The 27,403-nt window shown below is 37.5% G+C and overlaps 1 protein-coding gene across 1 annotated transcript; it reads left to right on the forward strand.

Annotated features, from left to right (window-relative positions):
- The first annotated feature begins 4,625 nt into the window (after window positions 1-4,625).
- CUNH10orf88 (chromosome unknown C10orf88 homolog) lies at window positions 4,626-25,020 on the forward strand. Its single transcript, XM_017858655.1, has 6 exons — window positions 4,626-5,013; window positions 6,035-6,238; window positions 7,037-7,109; window positions 10,264-10,470; window positions 17,780-18,234; window positions 23,260-25,020. Exons 1-6 carry the CDS (start codon window positions 4,850-4,852, stop codon window positions 23,492-23,494), a joined length of 1,338 nt encoding a protein of 445 aa, XP_017714144.1. The 5' UTR covers window positions 4,626-4,849; the 3' UTR covers window positions 23,495-25,020.
- Window positions 25,021-27,403: the final 2,383 nt, after the last annotated feature.

Here is a 27,403-nt window from a genome sequence, read left to right on the forward strand (position 1 = left end):
AGGGGCTGGGCATGAAAACTACAACTGCCTGCAAAGACATGCAGTTTATACAGCATTTTCACTTAACAATCTCCCCATAATGACCTCTACCTGGCAACCTTCATCTGACTCAAAACTCAGGGCCTCAATCCCCTGTGCTGCCCAAGTTCCACGGGAAAGGCCGGGGTATCAGATGTTTATCATAAATAATAAACGAATCTCCAGATTGGCCACGCCCTGGATTCCCTAGCTCAGAACACACATTCAGGTACATCTGCCATGCAGGGTCATTGTAAGGGTATGCTTAAGTTATTGCTGTCAGGTATATTTACACTACATCATAGTATGCTGTATATAAAAGCACGGCTATCAAAAGTAAAACTGGTAAAAAGGACTCTATGGCTTCCCCTTAACCTGCAACCCAACAGTACAACATATTCCCGAAGGGACGTTAATAAACTTACCTCAAAATTCTATCATTCTGCATAAAGATGGGTTATTTCTGTAGGAAACGTGCAATATTACAAATGAGTTGACAGCATATTATGTAGAATTTTTGATGAGTTACGTCTTCTGAAGGTGCAAGTGCCATGAATGCATAACGAAACATAACAAATCCTACAGCTGATTTAGCTTGGATGCTACTTTCCTTCATTAACATAAAAAAAGAGTATGTTCACCCAGACCTTCCTTTAAGACTCTAAAACCCTCTAAGTTATTGCCAAGTTCCCAAGAAAACAGGATAAAACCATTTTACAAAATGGGTTCATTAAGAAAGTTCATTTTAAGCCAGGTGTCCTGAAGCTGAAGTGGATTTTTCCTTTTTCCCTTTTAAATGAATCATAAAATATAGTTGGTGATATGGTTTGGCTATGTCCCACCCAAATGTCATCTTGAATTGTAGCTCCCATAATTCCCACTTGTTGTTGGAGGGACCTAGTGGTTATCTTTTCAATCCACTCTTTAAATACTCATTCCCATTAGTGTACATTACTATAGACTCAAGAACAATGCTGCTGATTTTTTAATTAGGAAGATGTAAAGGTGTAAAAGGGCTCTGGAACCGAAGTGTTAAGGAACTCTGCTATAAAGCCCACAGTTGGCAGCAAACTACGGTTATGTGATTCCCACCTACCTCACCCCCAAAAACCTTTCTTTGTATCTAGATAGGTATAAAGTAATTATTATTTAATTAATTTTAAATAATTATTTAAAATTGACCTCCAGAGATCAAACTGATAAGAGTGTGGCTCAAGCATGGCCTTACTATATAAATCACACAGTTGATATAAGCTAGCTAGGTATACAAAGACACTCTTATCAGGCAGGGCATTCCAATAGGTTAGCGGTCATCTTCCCGGAGCTGGTCAAGAGCCAACTTCTTTGGAAGCTACAGGGTTTGAACCTCCCAGACTTCCTGAGTTAACCCTTTATTGCATAACAGTTTTAGACAAGATTGGGTGTGTTCAGGGTGGTATGGCCATAGACTGCTGCGTAAGAGTTTTAGGATAAGAAGGTGTCATACAGGTGATAACCATGGACGTGGGCACAGATTCAGCTCTAGTTCAAGAATCTCTGCAGCATTTCTATATTTCCTCAGAAAGGTTGTATTGAAAATGATATACAGTCTAACAACGATTCTAACTAGAACAGAGGTTCCAGTTAAAATGAGATAGAAAGCAGCTATAAACGAAGGTGGGAGAAAAAGATAGGGAGGTTGTTCTTTTCCACTCCTCCCTTAATTGCAGGCCCTGTATTGAAGCAGGGTGAGAAGGAATTCCTGGCAACTGTGGGACCTGCAAGGACCAGAAGAGAGGGAAAGCAGGAGAGAAGGTACAACTCAAGTGGTCCTGAGAAGGAAGTTAAGTTCCTATGACCACCTTGCTGGGAAGTATACTCCTGTGTAAAAGGCAGTGCATATACAGTAAGAACTCACTCTACTTAAGATAGTCAAAACATCTAAACTGTGGCATTACTAAATGAATGTGCTCAAGAAAATTAGTACTCTAAGTTACTTTTTTCTAAAATGTACCTTTCAAATGTGTGTTGGCTCATATTCTGAAAACAGATTTGAAATATGCTCCTAAATATTGAATTCTTACATATCATTACTGGTGGGAAGTTTCCAACTGTATTAGTCCATCTTCATGCTGCTGATAAAGACATACCTGATACCAGGTAATTTACAAAGAAAAAGAGGTTTAAAGGACTCACAGTTCCATGTGGCTGGGGAGGCCTCGCACTCACGGCAGAAGAGCAAGGGAGAGGAAAGAGAGAACAAGAGTGAAGTGAAAGGAGCTTCCCCTTATAAAACCATCAGATCTCCCAAGACTTATTCATTCCCACCAGAACAGTATGAGGGAAACTGCCCCCACCATTCAGTTATCTCCCATGGGGTCCCTCGCACAAGAAGTGGGAATTATGGGAGCTACAATTCAAGATGACATTTGGGTGGGGACACAGCCAACCATATCACCAACTATATTTTATGATTTATTTCAAAGGGAAAAGTAAAGCAAAAAACTCATTTGTAATTCATGACAAGAATAAAGGATCATATTAAGATTGAAGTTAGCTTTGAACCATAACCACCCTGGCTTTGGAAAAAAAGCTTAAGATTGAATGTACTAATTTTCCTTTTTCTGCTGCTCTTAGTTTATGTGATAAAAGCTGTCACCAACCTATCAATTCCATACAACAAACCTATACTCGACATAATGCCTAATCTCAGCAAGCATGCGGATAGTAGGGAACACAGATACATAAACTGGCAAAGTCTGACACCAAAGGAGAATTATACTGCCTAAAAAAGTGGTAAGTGCAGCACAGAGGAATTTGTTTAATTCTATAGCAGGATGAAGTAAGCTTGGTTTCACATGATAAATAGGATTTTTCCTACTATTGAAAAAAACGGCATTCTAGGTAGAGGAAACTGGAAGGTAGGCAGGGTTCATAGTACAAAGGACCCTGCCTGCTATGCTAAGGAGTGAAGGTGTTGATTCAGTTAGGAACATCAATCACCAGAAGGAGAAAAGGGCAGTGCAAAGAATGAAATGGAAGGAAGGAAATGAAAGCTACTGACAGAAACTCCTGGAATTGTTCAGATGAAGCTAGTGCCCAACAGAAAAAGCGAGATAGGAGAATCTTTCTTTAAGAAAATGAAGACTGGTGGTTTATTGGCTCTATGGAAATAAAGGAAAGGACAGACCATAGGAATCTTTCGTTTTCTGATTCCTGGCCATTCAGCTTTATTTAAGGAAGTCAAAATCCAGTTTACAATATTGATATTGCTCATGAAATTGCAGATTAGTTTCTGAAGAGCCTATTTTCCTTCGGACTGTCCACATTTTTAGGATCAACGTTAACTTATGACCACAAGAAGCAGGACATACAGGACAAAAATAATGACAAAGACAACTTAGAATGAGTCTGAAATATTAAAAAACCTTTGCAAATGAGGACTTTGCAATTCTGCTATGATAGACCTTTGGTGACATTTCTCTCTTTCAATCTTGGTGAATTCACCTACCATATATACATTCTGGTGATTACTTATAGAAAAATACAGTTGGTCATCATTTTTCTTGCTTTGACACAGGGAAACAGAATGCAAAGGTTACTCTATTCTCATTTTAGCTAGAGGGCACACGACCTAGTACATAAACTCAAATGAAAACATAAGCAAAAAGATTAAAGTAATGTGCACTGAGTCATGAACCCAGAATAGACAGCTCTGAAACAAAATTAGATTATGGGTGAGCAAAAACGTGATTTCCTAGAGAGGATACCACCTTAAACACAACTCTGGAACTCTAGATTATAGACGAGTGGAATTTCAGAGTTTTCCTTTTCTCAAAAGACAGAAAAATAATCTGTACAAGCCTCTACAGGAAGAGAATGAGGGGGCACACTATATACAGTCCCATCCTGTGGGGCATCTAGAAAGTTCCATCTGCTTCCACTATTCTGTATCCATAGCCTTAAGCTCCTTCAAGACTTGAGTTCACATTCTACTTCAACAGAGTCCTGAGACCCCATTTCCACTCGCTGTTTCCAGTGCCATGAGTAGTGATCTCATGGTACAGCCCCTGCCTTCGGTCCCTGGGTCTTTCTTGCATTTCAGATTTCTGTCACCTAGAGCGTCCAGTCCTGGCTGCCCGGGTTCCCGCGGCCCGAGGGGCAGGTCACACATGGGGTCAGGGGGCGTCAGCTGAGATGGGCACCCGGCGAAGGCCAGCGTGGCTCAATGCCCATCACAGACGCCCTTCAACCCCCACTCTAAAGCGAGAATATGTGTGAGGGAGTCTAGGAGAGTTCGGAGTAAAAATAACCGGAATTGGCAGCGCGTCCACCGCGCTCGCTGCCACAAACGCTGCAGACCCGATGGAGTGCAGGCAGAAAAGGCCCTGGCGTCCCCTCGGGAAAGAACGAGGTCAGAAGTCAGTCTTACACGCCGCATAGAGCGACGAGACCACACCTACCTGACCACAGACGTTCCACACCAGCTCAGCAACCGCAGTCCCCGCCGCCTGCTGTTTCTCCACAGTCAACGTCAAAAACACCCTAGTGCCGGCGCGCAGTGCACCGCGCCTGCGCATAGTCTCCAGCGAGAGAGAGAGGGTCTGCCAGTGAACAGGCTCCGCTCTCGACCGCTTCCCGGCACACTTTGAACGCCGCGCCTGAGTCCACCAGGCACATGCGCATGCGTGTCTCTGGTACCTGCTCTCCCCACCAAAGCCAGAAGTGGCCGGTACTTGAAGCGGAGTGAGCCGGAAGTCGCTTTGCCGCCCACTTTCACGTTGTACCGGCGGAAATTCAAGCACTGGAAGAGAGGTTCCGGGGCTGGGCTGGCGTGACTGAAGGCGGCAGAATGGAGACACGGACCGAGGACCGGGGCCTCACCCGCCGCCCCACGCTGGCCTCTTCTTGGGATGTTGCAGGCGGGGCCCTGACCCACAACCTCCTTCTCACCCGGGCCGGTCTCGGCCCCGGTGACTTCGACTGGGACGAGCTGCTGGCGCCGCCTGCTCCAGGGTGCGCCGAGCCGACGTGGACGGGGTCGCTACGCTCGGCAACTGCCGCGCTCCTCTGGGAGCTGTGAGGGGAGGCGAGAGGGTCTGAGCCCGGGATCCGGGAGAGCAGTTGGTGCCGGGTCTCTAGTGGGGGAGGGGAGCTGCGAGGTGGTCGGGGTGGGTCCGGCCGGGAAGGGGCCGAGGCTCCCGGGCGTGAGCGGGGGAAGGTGACCCGGACTCGGAATTCATAAACGTCCCGGACAGGCGTGACAGCTCCTCGGGGCTGCTGTCAAAGTCAGTCCACCCACCTACCCTCAAACAAGCCACCTCCTCTCCATCAAAACAAGCTGTGTAAAAAGTCTAGCTATAGACGACCGTCGTCGACTTAATTTCGAAAAAGATGCAGTTTTGTCTTTTATTGTGCCCTGCTCCTACTCCTGTGCACACAGTAGGTGTCCAGTAATTTATGTAATTATCAGAGAGTCCGTTGCAGGGGATTGAGTACAATGTTGACGATTAAGGAAAAAATGAGAGGGAAAGCCCTGATGTGTGACACCTCCATTTCCTTATGAATTCTGTGTTGAGCGCTTGTTGGATGCTTGGGAAGGTGCTTGGACCTCAAGGGCGAGTGGAAGTGAGTTAGAAGAAAGAAGCCCCTGCCCGGCGCGGTGGCTCACGCCTGTAATCCCAGCACTTTGGGAGGCCGAGGCGGGCGGATCACGAGGTCAGGAGATCGAGACCATCTTGGCTAACACGGTGAAACTCCGTCTCTACTAAAAATACAAAAAATTAGCCGGGCGTGGTGGTGGGCGCCTATAGTCCCAGCTACTTCGGAGGCTGAGGCAGGAGAATGGCATGAACCCGGGAGACGGAGCTTGCAGTGAGCAGAGATCGCGCCACTGCACTCCAGCCTGGGCGACAGAGAGAGACTCCGACTCAAAAAAAAAAAGGAAGAGGAAAGCAACCTCATGACCTAACAAGTGGGTTATGAGTCATGTTCAGAGAAGTATACTGTGTGATGTTTTCACCAATTTTCCTCTCAGCCAGGATCTGGTGATTTTGAAGAGAAACCTGAACAACCAAGATGAAAACCCCTGCTTCCTTTACCTGAGGTGTGGCCCCGATGGAGGTGAAGAAATCGCTTCTATTGGCATTTTAAGTTCAGCAAGAAATATGGAAGTGTACTTAGGAGAGGAGTACTGTGGAACCAGTAGGGGCAAGAATGTTTGTACTGTCCTGGATGACAGGTGTGTGGCTTGTACACGGGAAAGTGTTCTTCCGAATTAGTGTTTTGATTTTCTCACTTTTGCAATAATTATTGATTCTCTGACATTGATGCCATATGTTATGGGAGAGAAGATAAAAATGTGCCAGTAGGCATAGGAGTTTAGAACTTTAGAGATCTTAAAGACAGTGTAGATCAGCCTGGTTATTTTTTAAATGTTGAAGTTTAGAACTAACAGTGGAGGTGAATTGGTAGGAGGTCATAGCTAGTTAGTGGAAGAGTTTTATTAGAATGAAATTTTGAGAGGTGTGTCTCTCTCCTTAAACTCAAAGCAGTCTGTCTTCCAAAAGTTAACTTGGTAGTCAGTCTGGAACTTTGAACACATTTTCTTCTTGGAAGCCCATTAGAAATGGTGGAAGGATCTAAGACTGTGCTACATAAACCTATTTATTAACCTGTAACGCAACTTGTGATTTCTTATGAAGATTTTTCCCCAATCTGTCTTTAATGTAACCCAAAATATGACTGTTTTATATCCTGCATGTTGGAAACAATTGCTGTGTTTATTGAGCTTTAAAATACGGTCTGGCTACATGGTTGTACCTATGTTATATAATGTAATTTTCTCATTGAGCCTAGTAAGTGGTAGATGTAGTCATAGGCAGTGTGCTTCAGTAATGGATCCCAACTCTTCATGCCTCACCAGGAAAACTGAATCTTAGGATTTAAATATTGTTCTGGAAACATTTATTTGTAAGTGTAAATATTAAAAGTGACAACATATGTAAGTAAAAAAAATTAATTATTTTTTTATTTTTAGTGAACATGAAAAGGTTATTTTGTACAAAAAATATCTAAAATTGGAGTCCTCCACACATGCTTGTAAAATAAAGGTAAGTTGTCAGTTGTTAACTAATTTGACAACTAAGTTGTTTTTGTACTCTGTGTATGCTTGTTTTCTTTTGGATTAGTAATACAATTAGTCCAACTTGCTTGCTTGTTTTTTTTTTTTTCTTTTCAAGATAGTATCTTGCTCTGTTGCCCAGGCTGGAGTGCAGCGGGACAATCATGGCTCACTGCAACCTCATCTCCCGGCTCAAGCTAACTTCCCACCTCAGCCTCCTGAGTAGCTGGGACTACAGGCATGCACCACGATGCCTGGAGTTTTTTAATTTTTAGTAGAGATGAGGCTCAGAAATACTTGGTAAACATATAAAAAGAAATTACTTTTCTAAAAAATTGTCAGCCCTTTTAACATTGTTTTAAAAATTTTTTTTTTTTTTTTTTTTTCACCTGGTGACCAGGGAGTAGACTTTTCTCTTAAAATTTAACTATGAGCCACGTGCAGTGGTACATTTTTATAATCCCAGTTACTCAGGAGGCTGAAGTGGGAGGATTGCTCAAGCCCAGGAGTTCAAGACCAACCTGGGCAACAGAGTGAAACCCCATCTCACTAAAAAAATAATAAAAATAGAATTTGACCATTTATTAGCTTTGGGTAATGTATTGTTAATACAGTAGTGCTGTGTATTTTGAAGTGTTGGGAAATTGAGCAAAAAACATTTTTAAAAACTCTGTATAAACTCCGGCGGCAAAAACCCATAAGCAGTTTTGGCCCCGTTTATAAAAAAACGAAATTAGAGAAGTTTCAAGCAAGAGAACCAATAAGTTAAAGGGATTGGACTGTTGTCTTCAGCATGAAAATATGACTGTTAGTTGTGTCTTCAGAGTCTAGGGATAAGCTAATGAGTTGGAAGTCCTCAGCCCTGAGTGTTAATTCAGTTCTGTCGCTGACTAGTGAATTAGTCTTGGGCAAATTTTGGACCTATCTCAGGGGTAAAATTAGCTGAAGAAAATTCTTGGATTTTTTTTATCTCTAAAATTCTGTACTTACTATCATTACTTATAGAAGATTGAAACTTATTTTTACAATAAGAAAAAATAAGTGATTTTCACAGGCAGATAGCAAACTCACAGAACTGATTATCCCAAGATGTTGTTTTGGATAGTATATATTAAATAGCTTCTAAAACCATTCGAACAAAGTGATGTATTCATTCAACAAAGATTTGAGTGCCTCTTAATGTCAGGTACTATACCAGTCATTTAGGAATTAGCAATAAGTAAATAAACTGAAATGTCTGCCCTTATGTTGCTTGTGTTCTAGTGGGCAAGACAGACAATAAGGAGACTCAATGAGTAAAATAAGTATTATATTTAATGCTGAAAAAGGCTATGGGGTTAAGAAGAGAAAGGGGAATTATAGAGAGGTTGAGAGGTAGGAGGTTAATAGGGTGTTTCCTTAAAATGTTGAAGACAGTCACGTCTTTGGTTCAACACTCAAGAGTTCTTGGATCATGAGTCTGTATTCACCTATGTCCTTGTTTGATATATGAACCTGTGTGTGTCTCTGAAGGTGAATGGTTTTTTTTTTTTAACTCTTCTATGAAAGTACATGGGAATGCAAAGGGTTATTTCAGGGAAACTCTAGGATTGATAGGAAAGCTTGTTCTGACGCAAGGTTTTTGAGCACTTACAAGTTTTTGAGCACTTAGTGGTCGCTACTGGAAATTTTAACATGTAATCCTCACAACAACTATATGAAATCATTGCTACTGTCTTCTCTCATTTTAATCCTGACTCAGATTTAGCATTTCCCCAGGGTCACACAGGTTGTAAGTACCAGAGTCATAATTTAAACTCAGGTTTGTCTGATTCTAAAGCCCGTTCCCTTTCAATTTTGCTACTCTGTTGTCTGTACCACACATGAAATGTCTCTTGTTTCAGAAATATGGACAGAATAAAATGTTGGATAAACTACAGGGATAGAAGCCAGAAGAGCTAGGTTTCAGGCTGGTCCTTTACTAATTGAGTGTCCTTTAACAAGTTAGAAAATCACCCTTGAAGTCGTCATGTCTATGTGTAATCCAGCAAGCTATGTTACATCGTTCTGATATTCTCTTATAGTTCTGAATTTGAAAGGATTGAATTTTACTTATTATTTCAGTAAACATTTTGCATGGACATCTGGCCAGCCTTATTTTTTGTTAAGTAGCAAGTTGTGGTATGTTAAGGTCTCAGATTGGTAGGTATATAGTAGTTCCCCTTTATCTGCAGTTTTACTTTCCCCGGTTTCCATTACCCACAGTCAGCCGAGGTCCAAACATACTAAATGGAAAATTTCAGAAATAAACAATTCATAAGTTTTAAATTGTGCTTCATTCAGAGTAGTATTATGGAATCTCCTGCCATCCTGCTCAGTCCTGTCTGGAACATTGAATCATCCTTTTGTCTAGTGTATCCCTACTGTATATGTTACTGCCCATTAGCCACTTACAGCCAAATGTATCATCAGAAGGTCAGTAGTAGCCTAGTGCTGTATTACAATGCCTGTGTCATTCACTTCACTTCATCTCATTACGTAGGCATTTTATCATGTCACATCATTACAGGAAGGGTAATAAGATGAAGTGAGGTGAATGACATAGGCATTGTAATATAGCACTGGGCTACTACTGACCTTCTGATGATACATTTGGCTATAAGTGGCTAATGGGCGGTAACATATACATAACTTTTATTATATTGTCAAAATTATTCTATTTTATTATTCAACACTATACCTAATTTATAAATTAAACTTTATCATAGATATGTATGTATAGGAAAAAATATAGAGGTTGGTACTATATGTAGTTTCAGGGAGCCACTGGATGTCTTAGAACACATTATCCACAGATAAAGAGGAACTATTGTAGTTTATTTTTAGTTCTTTAAATAGGTAAACATTTATTTAACGACCTCATTTGTATTGTACATGAAGTCTTAATTTTTGAAAGGACTCTTTTATTTAAATAATTCATCTGAGCCTCATGATAAATTGGAATTTTCCTGACTATTGCTGTTCTAGAGAAAAGTTTAAAATATACTTGAAGTTAGTTTTAGATTCTTGAATGCTTCACTCTTGTTCAGGTGATACCAAGAAGTGACCTTAAATGATGATTGTTTTTAATATTATTATTTTCTGGAACTTTTGTTTTATAATAGTTGCTCTCCTTTGGCGAAAGGCAGTGTGTGTTCATCAGTAAAGTTGTGGTACACATGAGATCAGTTTTGGCAAATTCTTCAACAAGCTTTCCTGCTCTAGGATCAAGGATAGACCTTGACAAGGTCCAAACCATAATGGAATCCATGGGGTCAAAGTTATCTCCTGGAGCTCAGCAGTTGATGGATATGGTTAGATTTCAGCAGCGGGTAAGTAGAAATGGATTTCTTTCCAGATACCATTAACAATTTCAAAATGATTGCTTTTAGTAAAGAAATGTAGTGACTTAAAATTTTTCTTTTATGCTGATTTAACTGTTATCTTTTAGTTTTATAGAAGTTAACATTTTTATAGATTTGCCCTTCTACAAAGTGTTTTGACTACACATTTTCAAACTTTTTATGAATTCATTCATTCAGCAAGTTTTTTTTCTTGCAGTGAACAAGGCACTGGTTTGAGCAATTTTGAGTGTGCAAAGATGATCAGTTAGTTTGTAGTCTTTAAGAATTTTTACATTCTGGAGCATGTAAGTGGGGAATGATGAAAACACTAAGGAAAGGCTCACTAAAGGAAGTGGTATTTTATCTAGCCCTTTAAAATGAAGGGTGGGATTAAGCAAGTAAATTAGGAAGAAGGCCATTTCAGACAAAAAATAAGGTGAATAAAATCTTCAATGCTAGAAGAAATTGATATAGCTGAGAAATGAATAGTAGTTCATTTCTCTGAAGCAGAACAGTAATAGGGGAAGTTTAAAGTAGATTTCAGCTAGATCATAAAGAGCTTTGGATCCTACTTTAAATTTGTAGATGTTTTTGACTTTTGTTTCAAGAAATGTTAAGCCACTGTCATGTGTAAGGTGAATCTGAAGAAAGTGAGACTGCAAGGAGAAGACGAGCTGCATATTATTCACCTCATCCAGATAAGAGTGAATGAGGTCTAAGATTGAACATAGTAACATAATGCTGGATTGTGAGATGCTAAAATGATGGAGCCATTGGGACTTGACAGCTAACTTAATATTGGTATTATGATAGAAAAAACAAGTTAAACATGAAATCGAGGCTCTGAAGATGGTGATGCTAATAATATAAATGCAGCCCAAAGGAGGAGGATGCTTGGAGGAAAAAGGAATTTAATTTTGGGAACATTGAGTTTTAGCTGTGAATAAGACATTCCCTGAAAGTATGTTGCAAACATCTGGAAACAGAGGATTAGGAGAAATGGAATGAACCTTCAGTGACTGGAAGGGAAGTTTAGGGGTGTTCCCACAGTAGCTAACAGGTACTGTGGTGAAGGGAGGGACTAAAGCAAGGAAGAAAGACCGTTAGAGAGTAGCTGCATTTGTAAAGATACAGGGAGAGGAGAAAGGTAACCAGAAACGTAGAAGGCAGCAGTGTGAAGAGTAGCAAGAGAAAGAATTTGATGTTAGGGAAAGTGACTTCAAGCTCTTGTCCTACCTCTTCTTAGTTCTGCATCCTATGGCAAGTTGATTCATATTTTTTTCAATATGAATTCCTCATATACAAAATCTAAATGGTAACACTGTAAGGATCACAGAATTGATGTGAAAATTTTAAATAATGCAAGAACTCCTTGTAGATTTTGTGTGGTTCACAAATACTAATGTAGTCCCAGTGTTATAATATGGGCTGAGTTAAGAGAACCAGGGGAGCTGAAGATGATGGAAAGCACAGAAAGAAGAATTTCAAAAAAGATGGAAATGTGTACTTTTCTTCCTCCCACACCATGTTCTCACCTGGATACCTCAGGAGAATCCTAACTGGCCCTCCTGCCCTGCTACAATCCATTCTCCACAATGTACCGAGAATGACCTCAAAGGGTAATTGGATCTCATCCTTCTCCTGTGCAAAGCCCCCTGACTGCTTGCCTCCCTTTGTACTTAGAATTAATCCTGATTCCTTACCTTGATCTCTAAAATGTAGGCCCTGCTCGCCTTCTCAACCTCATCTCCTGCCATGTTTCCTTGCGCAGCTTGCTCCGGACATTCTGATGTTTGTATTCCGTAAATATCTAAATATGTTCCCACCTCCAGACCTTTGCACTCATAACTGTTCTCTGTGGCCAGAACCCCCTCTCTGTGATACTTCTGTATCTGCATTTTTCTTATTCAGATCTCATTTTAATGTTACATCCTTAATGACAACTTTCTTAGCCAACCAGTGTAAAGTAACATGTACCTCCAAATCCTTATCAGTTTCATCAGTGCCCTTTTGACCACTTTGTTGTTGTTTTTGTATTGGTTGCATGTTTATCTCCCTAAAAGATAAGCGTCATGCAAACAAGACTTATCTGTCTTGTTTATGGCTCCAAGTATATATACACAGTCATGGGTCACTTCACAGTGGGGATATGTTCTGAGAACATAGGTGATTAGGGGATTTCACGGTTGTGAAACCATCATGTACTTGCAGAATCCTAGATCATATAGCCTACTATCTACCTAGGTTACAAACCTGTATAGCATGTTACTTTACAGAATACTCTAGGCAGTTATAATGGTAAGGATTTGTGTATCTAAACATAGAAAAGGTCCAGTAAAAATATAGTATACAAGATGAAACATGGCACGCCTGTGTAGGGCACTTACCATGAACTAATCTTGTAGGACTAGAAGTTACTCTAGGTAAGTCAGTGACTGAATATGAAGGCCTAGAACATTACTGTACACTGCTGTAGACTTTATAAACACTGTACATTTAGGCTATGCTAAATTTTTTAAAGCATTTTTTATTTTTCAATAATAAATTAACCTTAGCTTATTGTAATTTTTTTTTTTTTTTGGAGACAGTCTTCTTCTGTCGCCCAGGCTGGAATGCAGTGGCATGATCTTGGCTCACAGCAACCTCTTCCTCCTGGGTTCAAGCGATTCTCCTCCCTCAGCCTCCCTAGCGGCTGGATTGCAGGCACATGCCGCCACACCAAACTAATTTTTTATTTTTAGTAGAGATGGTGTTTTGCCATGTTGGCCAGGCTGGTCTTGAACTCCAGGTTCTCAGGTGATCCACCGGCCTCAGCCTCCCAAAGTGCTGGGTGGGATTACAGGCGTAAGCCACCATGCCCAGCCTATTGTAACTTTTTAACTTTGTACACTTAAATTTTAAAAAACTTTTTGAGTCTTTTGTAGTAACACTTAGCTTAAAACACAAACTCGTTATATAGCTGTAAACATATATTTGGTTTCTTTATATCCTTTTTCTATTAAGCTTTTTTTGTATTTTTTTTTTTAATTTTTAAACTTTTTTGCTTAAAACAAAGACACAAACATTCACATTAGCCTAGGCCTACAGAGGGTCAGGATCATAAGTATCACTGTCTTTCACCTCCATATCTTGCCCCACTGGAAGATCTTCAGGGACAGTAATACCCATGGAGCTGTCATATTGTATAATAACAATGTCTTCTTCTGGAAGACCTCCCAGAGGACCTGCCTGAGGTAGTTTTACAGTTAACTTTTAAAATATATAAGCAGAAGGAATATACTTTAAGACTAAAAATATGGTATCGTAAATACATAAACCAGCAACATAGTCATTGATTATTATTATTATTATTACTGTGTAGTATATGGTGTACATAATTGTACATGCTATGCTTTTTTTTTTTTTTTGAGACGGAGTCTCGCTCTGTTGCCCAGGCTGGACTGCAGTGGCACAATCTCGGCTCACTGCAAGTTCCGCCTCCCAAGTTTATGCCATTCTCCTGCCTCAGCCTCCTGAATAGCTGGAACTACAGGCGCCCGCCACCTCGCCCAGCTAGTTTTTTTGTATTTTTTTTTTAGTAGAGATGGGGTTTCACCATGTTAGCCAGGATGGTCTTGATCTCCTGACCTCGTGATCCACCCGTCTCAGCCTCTCAAAGCATGCTGTGCTTTTATATGACTGGCAGTGCAATAGGTTGGTTTACACCAACATTGTGAGTAATGTGTCACTGTGATGCCGCTTGGCGATTGGAATTTTTTAGCTCCATTATAATCTTATGGGACCACTGTCATATGTGGGTCCATTGTTGACCAAAACTTTGTAGTGTGACACATACATACATATATGTGTGTGCGTGTGTGTATGTGTGTATATATGTGTATATATACATGTATATATGTGTGTATATGCACACACACCTATTGAATTGATCAGCTGTTTCTTGGAGATCCTCAGGGAGTAAGTTTGAATAGTGACGAGACATAAACCAAGTTGTGAGGGATTAGGTGGTAACTGGGTATTTAGGTAGTAACTGGGTATTTGGGATGTGGAGTTACTAAGTGCACATGGGTTTTTTTTTTTCAAGTTTAGAGATAAAGAGGAAATTAGAAGATACTTGTATAAAGGAATATTGAAGATAAATAAAGACTTTGACAAGCTTGTGAGATTTGAGCTTTATTAAGAATTTATTTAGGGCAATGTGTTTTTTCAAGTACAGTCCGTCATTGAACACCTGTGTCAGAATCCTTTGGAAGGTCTTCAAAATGCAGATTCCTGGCCCTCACTACTCATTCCCAGAGGGTGGGGTCCAGGAATCAGTGTTTTAAACAGTCATGTCTAAGTGAGTTTTATGTACATTGTAGTTTGATAATAACTCTTTTAATGGAAGATTTTAAAACGGAAGCAATTGTTTGTGAACAAATTTTGGAAACAATTGGAGAATGTTAGTTTACTGTCTGATTTCTCTATTTTAAAATCTTGACTTTAGGAAAAAATGAAACTAGATATATTTTTATTTTGGCCATGTCTTTAAATTTTTATAGTTTTATTTATAAGTAATTTTTCTTCACTATGAATTTTAACCAACACAGCCACCTGAGAATTCTTCATTTCCTATGGTGGCATGTAGACATATCTGAATTTCTTGATATTTAATCCAAAGAGAAAANTTTAGGAAAAAATGAAACTAGATATATTTTTATTTTGGCCATGTCTTTAAATTTTTATAGTTTTATTTATAAGTAATTTTCTTCACTATGAATTTTAACCAACACAGCCACCTGAGAATTCTTCATTTCCTATGGTGGCATGTAGACATATCTGAATTTCTTGATATTTAATCCAAAGAGAAAAGATCGTCTAAAGAGCTCTCATCTCAGAAAATATGACCTTTTTAAAATTGTGGTAAGAATACTTAATGTGAGATCTACCCTCTTAACAAATTTTTAAATGTACAATATGGTGTTGTTAACTATAGACCCTGTTGTACAGAAGGTCTGTAAAACAGATTCATCTTGTAAAGCTGTAACTTTATACTCATTGAATAGCAATTCCTCATTTCTTCTTCCCCCCATCTCCTAGCAACCACCATTCTACTCTCTGTTTCTGAATTTAATTTAGATACGTGACGTTAGTGGAATCATCCATTATTTATTCTTCTGTGCCTGGCTAATTTCACTTAGCATGTCTTCCAGATTGATCATATTGTCACATGACAAAATAGCCTTCTTCTCAAAGGCTGAATGGTATTTCATTGTATGATACTCATTCAATGATATTTCATTTTCTTTATCAATACATCAGTCAGTGAACATTTAGGTTGTTTCTGTATCTTGGCGGTTGTGAGTACTGCTGCAGTGAACATGGGAGTGCAGATAATCTTTTTGAGATCCCAATTTCAGTTCTTTTGGATATACGCCCAGAAGTGGGATTGTTAGATCATATAGTAGTTCTATTTTAATTTTTTGAGGAGCCTCCATACTGTTTTCATCACTACTGTACTATTTTACATTCTTAACCAATGACTAATTTTCATAATCAGTGAATTTTATAAACAGAATATTATATGTCAGAAAGGAAAATTTACATAGCAAATACCTTTACATGTAGATTTTTCTGTTTAAATGTTCTGCCTCCTTAATGTTCACCTGTAATTTTGATATTGACTGTAGTGTAAATATTACTTTTAATGTAGTATTCCACTGTACAGTTTGTTTTGAAATGTCATAGAGAAATAAATGGACTTTCCTGTTATAACTGAATAACTTCCTTTGAGCTTATGGGGAGTTGTCCAATGTTAACATTTTGTAATTTTACTTAATTCATCTTATTCCAGGAATATTTAAATATTCAGGTTTATTCAAAACTTGCATTTTATAAAACAAGATAAACTTACAATAGGTTAACATTTCTCTATAAAGAGCACTTTTCCAAAGTGCAGTTTGGTAAAAAGTTAGATGGGGACATGACATTACAAATCTTCCCCCAGCTTCCCTGGCCCTTATTATTCTCCTTTCCAAGTTATTTTTCTCTAAAGTATTTATCACCATCTCCATTTCATGATACATTTTTTCTTTCTTTTCTTTTCTTTATTTTTTTCTCTTCTTTCTTCCTTCTTCACTTCTTTTCTCTTTCTCTTACTTTCTCTCTTTTCTTTTATTTCCCCTTTTTCCTTCTTTTCTTTTGTAGTTTGTGTCTCCTTGCTCCCCTGTCATACAGGCTCTGTGAGGTCAGGGATTTTAATTTATTTTGTTCACTGCTTTATTTCCAGTGCTTGAAACAACACCTAGCACAGAGTAGATTCCTGGTAAATATCTGTTGAATAAATGAATGTTGTTCTGGCTTAGTTTAGTAATAACTTTTTAGAATATCTGTAAGTATATGAGCTGAGTTTCTTCAGCTAATTTACATATTGCTTTTTCAGTCTGTTCCACCAGCTGTTGAACAGCAATAAGTGTGGGATGATATCCCCTGATAAGAATCTGTAGTAGACTTTTGTGTTTTGAATTTAGAGTAGAGCCATATGCCTTAACACTTAGGCTAGAGGTATTTTCTTTTATCTAATGGAAAAATTAAAGAGCATAAAAGGGAGATATTGTAATCATCCCTTCAAGGTAAGCCAGAATCTTCTCAGGAAATAATACTACATAAGCAGTTGAATTGAGGCTGCAAAACAACTCTCATTATCCTGGGAATTCTTAAAGCAAACCCAGCCAGAAGTAGCTAATTTCAGTCATTGAAAATGTCACAAATGTATCCATAGAGCATCTAACTTTAAATAGCGTAACTATCTGTGTAGTTTCCAGGAAAAATTCATTGCAAAAGATTCTACTGGATAAAAGTGAGTGACTTACCATATTTTGACAGTTGGGAATGATATAATTGAATTTTAAGAAACTTACAGTTCTTGTGACTCAGTTGAGAGTAGTACATTTTATTATCATAAAGAGACATTTGTAGTGGAAACATTAGTGTCAGTGCAGTTTGACTATTCATGCTAGTATTTATTTAATATTTTATTTTGGGAAAAACTACAATGAAGTAATTGAAAATCATGACTGTGGAGTCAAGTGGCCTGCATTCATGTCCCAATTCTGCCACTTACTGGCTGATTACCTTGGCTACGTACCTTTAGCCTTGGTCTCCTCAGCTTAATATTGGGATAGTAGTAGTGGCCTACTTTATAAGGATGTTTTGAGGATCAAATGAAACAATACACAGTGCCCAACTCATAGTAATTACTCCAAAAGGTAGCTGTCAGTATTATTAATATTAACATTTACTTGTTTACTTTGTTTAGAATTGTATTCCCGTTGGAGAGCAGCTTCAGTTGGTGTTGGGCAATTCTGGATACAAGCATATGATTGGACTACAATCCTCATCTACCTTAGGAGCCTTAGACAAGTCATTCTCCACACCTTTTCCTTTTAGAACTGGATTGACATCTGGGAATGTGACTGAAAACTTACAAACTTACATTGATAAAAGTACACAACTACCTGGTGGAGAGAATTCTACCAAGCTTGATGAGTGTAAAATTGTGCCTCAAAACCATTCGCTTCTTGAAAATGATCTTAAAAATGCAACGTCCTCTTTCTTACCAAAGAAAGCAAGTGACAACTCAAATATATCTAACTCTGAGTTGCTGCCTTTTCTCCAGAATTTATGTAGTCAAGTTAATCATCTCCGTGTGGGAAATAAGACCGAGTGTCAGGAAAACATCACCAAGCATGGCGAACGCATTCTTGGTGTTGGGTAAGTATTATTTTAAGACATATGAAGTTTTGATTTGGTAGGTGGAAAAATCAGATAAAAGGAAACAGATTTGTCTCAATGAGTACTCCTAAAATGCGTTTCCAGAGAAAATTTTAGCAAGTTTTACATTTTACCATTAATACACTTAAAGGGGATAACTAACGGATTACTTTGAAAGAAGTCCCTATAACTGGAGGTTTTGCACACTTCTCAGGCATTTTGTGGAAGGGTCACAAGTATTAGTTCACAGTTGGAATAGAAAAGTGATTTGCATGAATGGAAAGGAGCTGTGGGAATCATAATCTTTATGTTGTTTTTATATATTTGTACTATTTTGTGCCTGGGTATGTTAAGCATGTCACTGTGACATTTTCCTTGAAGATTATGTTTGGTCTAGGCAAATACCTGAATTATTAAAAAACTATATTAGGATAATAATAATTTGTAGTTTACAGGCTATTATCCCCAGTCTCTTAATCCCTTATTTTGGCAGTACATATTTGATTAAGAGGTAGCTAAGTATTTAGTATGTTCCTAATTGCTTAATATATAGTGTGTCAAAATGGTGTTCTAGACTAGAATTCAGGACTCTAGGTGTGGTTTTGGCTTAAACATGTTGCCACACTGTTTAATATTCTTCAGCATAAGAGATTTTCTTTGAAAATGAGGCAGTTGGATTATTTTGTAACTAAACACCACCAACAACCAGCAGGATTGAGTTGATATTTATAGAGAACTCTGTGAACAATAGGAGAATATACACTTTTTTCAAGCATCTATGGAAGATTTGCAAAGATAGATTATATCTTGAGTCACAAAGCAAATGTGACCAAATTCAAGAGGATTGAAATAATACAATGTATGCTTTCTGACTATAAATGAATCTTACTAGAAATCAATAAAAGACAACAAAATTTCCAGATTTTGGGGAATTGCACAGTATTCTTAAATTTATGGTTCAAGAAAAAGTTTTGACAGAAATTAAACGTATTACACAGAAATGAATGAAAATACAACACATCAAAATTTGTGGGATGCAGTTAAAGAAGTGTTGATAAGGATATTTATAGCACTAAATGATTACCTTAGAAAAGAGGATTGTTCTCAAATCAGTAGCATAAAACTACAATTCAACCAAAATAAAATAATCTGAATAGTCCGATGACCATTAAATTGAATTTACAATTTTAAAGCCAAGCAAACTGAACTAAAAGCAAGCAGAAAGAAGGAAATAATAAAGAACAGAAATCAGTGTAACTGAAAACAAGCAAACAAAGTCAGTGAAGCCAGAAGCCAGTTCTTTGAAAATTTCAGTAAAATTGATAAACTTCTAACAAGACTATCAACAGATAAAAAGAGAGAAGATGCAATCATCAGTATCCGGAATGTAATGAGATGTCACTACTGATCCTAAGGCCATTAAAAGATAACAAGGAAGGGAATATTACAAACAAATTTATGCTCATAAATTTGACAACTTAGGAGAAATGGATTAATTTCCCCAAAACTACAAACTACCAACCAAACTCAGCCAACATGAAATAAGTAATAGAATAGTACTATAACCACTAAAAATATTTAATTAATGATTGGAAAGCTCATGAAAAAGAAATATCCAGGCCCAGATGGCTATACTGGAAGTTTCCACTGAATATTTAAAGAACATCAATTTTGCATGCTTTCAAAAACTAGAAGAGGAGGGAAGACATTCCATCTCATTCTGTGAAGTCAGTATTAGCCTGACACCAAACTAGAATGCCCCCCAAAATTAAAATACACAAAAATACGTGTAAATATATGTAAATATGTAAATCTATAAAAAGTACTTATACAGTATATGAAAAAATTTATAAACCTAACAAAATATATACAGGATATGTGAACTGAAAAGTATAAAATACTGACGAAGGAAAGAAAAGCCCTAACAACTGAAGAGACATACCATATTCATGGATTTGAAGATACAACATAGTAAAAACGTCAATTCTCTTCTAGTTGATATATAAATTTAATGCAATTCCTATGAAAAATTGAGCATGATTTTTTATGAATGATTCTAAAATTTAGAAATGGGAAATTTTTTTAAATGGAAAGATAAAGGAACTGTAAAAATTTTTGAAAAAGTATAAGAGAAATCACTACTTGATTTCAAGACATATAGCCACAGTATTCAAGACTGTTATTGTCAGAGGGATAGACTTATAGATGGATAGCACAGAAATAACTCTACACAAGTACACCAACTGATGTTTGACAATGCAAAAATAATTCAATAGAGGTAGAATTGTCTTTTTAACATGTGCTGGAGCAGTTGGATATCCACAGGCAAAAAATGAATTGTGGCCTCAACCTTATACTTTATGCAAAAATTAACACAAAATTACTTATAGACTAAAATGTAAAATATAAAACTATAAAGCTTTTCTATGGGAGAAACTCTAGGAACCCAGGACTAGTAAATGAGTTATCAAATATGACATCAAAAGCATGATCCTTAAAATAAAAAACTGATACATTGGGCCCCATCAAAATGTAAAACTTTTGTCTGTGAAAGACCCTGTTAAGGAAATTGAAATACAAACTGTGAGAAATTCTTTGCGAAGTACAAATCCAGCAAATGACCTGTATCTGAAGTACATAAAGAACTCTCAAAACTGTATGTTAAAAGAAAATAAATAAAAATAAAACCTAATAATCCAATTCAACCATGGGCAAAGTAATAGTCATTTCAACAGACAGGATATACAAGTAGCAAATAAGCACATGGAAAGTTGATCAACACTGATTTCATGACTGTTAGGGAAATGCGTATTAAAACCACAAGATATCACTACATATTTGGATGACTAAATTTTAAAAATGGTAACAATACCAAATGCTGACAAAGTTGTGTGGGAACTGGATCTCTCATACATTGTTGGTAGGAATATAAAATGGTACAGTCACTCTAAAAATTATTTTGGCAATATCTTAAAAACCAAACATACAGTCACCATACAACCCAGCAGTTATACTCCTGGACATCCCAGAGAAATGAAAGCTCAGGTCTACACAGAAACTTGTACACAGTTGTTAGTAGACGCTTTCTTTGTAATATCCCAAAAGTCCCAACTAAAATGTCTTAGCAATAGGTGAATGGTTAAACTGTGGTACATCCATATCATGCAATGCTGATGAGCGGTAAAAAACAACTTGGACATCTCTCAAAGGCATTTTGCTGAGTGACAAGAGAATCACAAAAGGTCACATACTGTATGATCTCACTTATATAACATTTTCAAAATAATAAAATTGTGGAGATGAACAACATGTTGATGGTTACCAGGTAGGTATTAGGGAAAGAAGACTTTAGGGAAGTAGATACAACAAAAGAGGGGTAGCAGGAAGGAGATCATTGTAAAGAATGGTTCTGCCTCTTGATTATGGTGGTGGTTAAATAAACGTGTACATGTGATAAAATGGCATAGAACACTACACACACATACTAATATCAATTTCCTGGTTTTGATATTGGATTATAGGTAGGTAAGATGCAACCATTGGGAGGATTGGATAAAGGGCACTGAGAAACTAATATCTTTGCAACTTCCTGTGAATCCGTAATTATTTCAGAATAAAAGAGTTTCCTAAAAACTCTCTTTGGTGTATTCTAGAGTAGTAGTTCTCAGACTTTTGTTCTTTACACTCTTAAAAATAATTGAGGACTCCAATAAACTTATGTAGGCTACATAAAAATATTTGTTTAAAAATAACAATAAACCCACTGTGTATTAACATAAATAGCAGTCTTTATGAAAAAAAAGCCAGATTTTAAAATTTTATTGAGAATAGTGTTATTTTAAATGTACGTGAATCTATACGTAATAGCTTTTGGCTGCCTTATATTTATTGAATTATACATGTATAGTCAAATATAACTAGTAAGAGCACAGTAGGAATACTGAGAACAGAGTGGATTAATCTCTGAAAAAGCATATATTTATACACTAAATCTCTACTACTTTGTGAAATTTTAGGAAAGAGAAGAATACACAACTACAGATTCTGTTAGTCATCAGAGCAATAACATAGATTTTACAGCCTCTTTCATGAGTATGAGGATGAAAAAGTCAAATAATATCTTAGTATAAACCTACTTGTGACCTCAGTGAATTCCCAAAAGAATCATGGAGACCCCAAGGTTCTGTGGACCACATTCTGAGAGTTCCTGTTCTTGTTTTGAGACGGAGTCTTGTTTTATCACCCAGGCTGGAGTCCAATGCCGCAATCTCGGCTCACTGTAGCCTCTGTCTCCTGGGTTCAAGCGATCCTCCCAGGTAGCTGGGACTACAGGCGCCCACCACCATACCCAGCTAATTTTTGTAGTTTTAGTAAGGAACAGAGTTTCACCATGTTGGCCAGTCTGGTTTCGAACTCCTGACATCAAGTGATCCACTCACTTCGGCCTCCCAAAGTGCTGGGATTACAGGCATGAGCCACCGTGCCTGCCCTGAAACTTACTGTTCTAATGTTCATGGTGAACGTTAAAAATTGATGTTCTTTTTATTTATTTTGTTAGTTTGCCCATTCTAGTTAAATTCTCAAGTGTTTCTATATCAGGTTAAAAAATAACCTTCCAGTAGTTTAGTAAGGTCGTTTGTATGAAGGAAGAAAAACTTTATAGAGTTGCTTGGGGAAGTATTAGAAAATACACGTGTTGACTTTAGAAGAAAATTGGGCAAGATCAGTTTTGATTGGAGTTCAAAATCAAAAGACCCTTTCTAAAGACTTGCTCTTTGGGGTTCCTTTTCACTTTTATATTTCTGTTCAATTGTATACTAAAAAAGAATTAATAATGTTGGGCATTTAGGGCTGTGGTTGCCTATTGTGGATGTATATGAGAACCTAGAAATGCATTGTAAGAAGACAGAGCACAGCTGTGGAGACAATTCTCAGCAATTTATGTTGGCTGCTCGTTTTATAAGCTTGGTTGTTTTTGTTGTAATATTAGGGAAAATTTACATATTTTTTAAAATGTATTTTTAGAATGGAAGAGCAACCTGTTTGCTCCTACTTGGAAAAGATTCTTTCTAAAAATATGGAACTGATGGAAAAGAAACTTATGGATTACATTGACCAGCGAATATATAAACTCCAGGAGCACATTGATGATAAGATTGCTTTGTTAATGGATTTGCTGCAAAATCCCAACTCCCCGCCCACTGGGATACCTCTGAGACATTATGACTCTGGAGAAAGACTTTCAAATGGAGAAAGATAAGCTCTCAACGTAAACAGTGTACTGCAGATATTTATTACATATTTATTACAAAGCCAAAACCCAAAATATTTATAAAAAGCAAGTATTTAATGTCCTTTGAGGGATCATTGTCTTACACAAAGTGACCTCAGTTTTCATTTTTACTACACTTGTTATTTTAAATCCAGTACTGTACATCGAGTTAATATGATACAGTCAAATTATTTTTGCTCACGATATTTTTCAGTCTTACAGGAATGTATGTGTACTTGTGTTGAGAGTTCAAAATGCTTGAGGATTTCTAATACAGTTCATTAGTTTGTATTGTATATGTGTTTAAGTATAATTTTTATTTATACAAATATTTTACAGTCTTAGAAGTATGAAAAATAATGCTTAGAGTATTTGAATTTTTTCTTTTTCTAATTGTCTTGGAAAATTGGATACTTAAGACTTGGAGCCTTTAATTCAGATTACCAGTTTACGTTTTGTATTGCTTATCTGAGATAATGAATAAGATGTGATATTTGGCATGTGTAAAATTAGTTCACTCTGGGGCTGTTAATATTATTTGTTTCATTACAGAGTAGCTGTAGGTAGGAAAGTAAACATCAGAACCAGCCTAGTCCTTGTTATGATTAGTACTTTGGATTTGATGTTTCCTGTAAAACAGATGCAGTCATCTTGTTTGACCTCAGTAACTCCAGACAGTATAAGAAAACCTCTCCTTTTGAGCTGATACGGGTTTTCTCCCCAGAATCCTTTTCTGGCATGTTTATCGTATGAAATACTGAGGCTCTCCATTTAAGGATGAACACATATGAGTCAAGGGATTGCAATTCTCTCTGATAGGCTTAGGTTTCAGATCTTATAACTATTGTATATGCATTGAAGTATGATATATTTGCATATAAAAATAAATGCACCTGCTCTGGGAACTACTTGTCTTTAGTTAGTAGAACTGTTTTATTCTCAACTAATCTTTACTTCAAATGTCTTATTTTTTAGAAAATGGGCATCTCATACTCATTTAATGTTTTGGCAAATTTCTTCTTTAAAAGTGTTACCTGATGTAATTCCTGCGTGACATAACTGAATTTTTACCCTGCCCTAATAACTCTGCTTATCTTTAAGAAACAGGGTGCCTGTGTTGAAAAGTTCCCTTTGTAACCAGACCAGAGAAGACTGGTTACAACCGCGATAGCTGACCAAATGACTTTTAAAAGACCTCAGCCTTTTTATAATCTTATTTCTGTGCTAAATGACACTCCCACCAGCGCCATGACAGTTGACAATTGCCATGACAATGACCAGAAGAAGCCATGAAAGGACAAAAAGGAAGGCAGCACTCTGGTTTTAGGAAGTTCACTGCCCATTTCTGAAAAATCCATAAATATTCCTCCCTTTGCTTTAATGTGAAACACGTTTATTAGAGAAATTATATTTTAACCCTCTCACTCCTCATTAGTTGAAAAGTTGATTTGTGAACCATGCTCCTGCTTCTCAATTCTGTGGCAATTGAATAAAACCTGCACTGTTTGTCACTCTTTTTTGGTTTCATGTATCGGCTTTGTGACACCCAACAGGGAAAGACCCCATCTTTTGGAGGACCAGCTTTGTTGGTAACAAAAGGAAGGCTAATTTATATGCTGTTTGTTCATTTTTATCATACTACAAAGGTGATACAGTATATGGAACAAACTGTGACCATAGTAATGTCAGGATTTGCATATCCCTTTTGCTAGTCCTTGAAGGGCCGTTATTTATGGGATGTTCATAACATATGTAAGATAGTATCTCCATTCTCATTGAGAAGTCTGTCTCAAGTTTGAATCTGTTAGTTGATAGTCCTGCATCCTGTGGTAGTTGCAGTCTGTTCATTGATTCACCAAGTGCCTCACTATGATGTAGTAGCAATTACTGTATTCCAAGCAAGGATGATGAATGAAGTTAGAGGCAGACAGTTGAAAGGCCAATTCTGAATTCCTTCTGCATGCATTTGATGATGAAGTAATTGGGAAGCAAGATCACAATAATTTTAAAGAGTAATATTTGGCAATTTGAAATTTGATAAATTTGTGATTTCTCTACATACTCTTACGCATTTGTTATTTGGAACAATGCCAGCATAACATAGAGGAACTGTTATTTGAATTAGCTTAGTGTTTATGTTAAAAGTCAAAGACAAAATATCCCTGAAAGTATTTCTTTTTTTTTTTCTTTTTCTGAGAAGTCACCCAGGCTGGAGTGCAGTGGTGCGATCTCGTCTCACTTCAACATCCGCCTCCTGGGTTCAAGCAATTCAACTACCTCAACCTCCTGAGTAGCTGGGATTACAGGCGCACACCACCATGCCTGGCTAATTTTTGTATTTTAGTAGAGACGGGGGTCTCACCCTGTTGGTCAATCTGGTCTTGAACTCCTGACCTCAAATGATCCATCCACCTCAGCCTCAAAAAGTTCTGGGATTACAGGCGTGAACCACCACACCCAGCCCCTAGAAGTATTTCTATTTCAAATGGCTGATTTAGTTTGGCTTCCCAGTGTGAGGTAGAAAACTTCTGAAATTATTATAGTCTGTCTGGGCATGGTGGCTCACACTTTGGGGGGCTGAGGCAGGGAGTTTGAGTCCAGCCTGAGTAAACATAGTGAGGCCCTGTCTCTACAGAAAAAGAGTATTACAGTTAAGGAGCCATGAAGGGTCATTTATTAAGGGTCAGTATTTTTCATAGTTGCCAAAACATTTGATTAACAGGGAAATTAGTTTCCTTCCTTGAAACTGAAAAACAGTATTTTACTAGGATGTTTACATATTGACATTCACAAATGTTCAACTGTTTTCAAACTTACAGATGCATTATGCAAGTCTTTGCAGTGAATGTGTTTATAGAAGTTAATGCATTTAATTTCTTGATTTCAGACTTAAAAAGCCATTTTAGGTTCGCAGCAAAATTGAGAGAAGTTACAGAGATTTCTCATATATTCCCTGTCCTTACATGTGTATAACCTCCTCTACTATCAACATCCTCACTAGAGTGGTACATTTGTTACAATTGACGAGCCTACATTGACATCATTATCACCCGAAGTCTACAGTTCACATTAGGATTCACTCTTGGTGTTATACAGTCTATGGGTTTGGACAAATGTATAATGACATGTATCTACCATTATCATATCATATAGACTAGTTTCACTGCCCTAAAAATCCTCTGTGCTACACTTACTCATCCCTCTGGCAGCCACTGCTCTCTTGACCATCTCCATGGTTTTCCTGTTTCCTGAATTCCATATAGTTGGAATCATATGGTCTGTAGCCTTTTCAGATTGGCCTTCTTTTACTTAGCAATATTCATTTAAGTTTCCTCCATGTCTTCTCATGGCTTATTTCTTTTTGTTTTATTTTAACATAAAAATAGTTGGTTATAAACCAGAATTCTTCATAGTCCATATAAATAATGATATAAAGCTAGGCATTACAGGACTTCTTGTATACCAGGATCATTTTCTTTTTTTAAAGCCAGGATCATTTTCACCTAAGATAAATTATTAAACAGTTTCTCTTTGTGACTTATCCTTAAAAACAAAAACAAAACATCTATCAAGCTCAATACATTCAGTATAAGATATTTAGGTCATGTGGAGAAAATGACTCAATGTAGCCAACATACAGTTATCACTTGAGTGCATTTGTCATTCCCTCTGTCCCATGCAATGTCAGATTTCAGATTCCTGACCTTTAAAAATAAGGATTCTTCTGTGTTAAGATAATATTTCTCTATTTTAAAAATAATTTTTTTCTTTAAAAAAGCTATTGTGTGAGTTGCTGGTTTATCTAATTACTCATTTGGGAATTAAAATACATCGCTTTTGAGTCAGTTACCTAATAACATTTGTCATAAGGAGTCGGCAACATACAGTTATGTGTTG

The sequence above is a fragment of the Rhinopithecus bieti genome, unplaced genomic scaffold (assembly GCF_001698545.2).
Source record: "Rhinopithecus bieti isolate Rb0 unplaced genomic scaffold, ASM169854v2 scaffold_42745, whole genome shotgun sequence".
Lineage (NCBI taxonomy): Eukaryota > Metazoa > Chordata > Mammalia > Primates > Cercopithecidae > Rhinopithecus > Rhinopithecus bieti.

Excerpts from the sequence above, each read along its gene's own strand:
- CUNH10orf88 (XM_017858655.1), top strand. The coding sequence starts at position 4,850 with ATGGAGACACGGACCGAGGACCGGGGCCTCACCCGCCGCCCCACGCTG. Across the intron at positions 7,110-10,263 it reads CACATGCTTGTAAAATAAAG|TTGCTCTCCTTTGGCGAAAG; the intron begins GTAAGTTGTCAG and ends GTTTTATAATAG. Across the intron at positions 18,235-23,259 it reads GAACGCATTCTTGGTGTTGG|AATGGAAGAGCAACCTGTTT; the intron begins GTAAGTATTATT and ends ATGTATTTTTAG.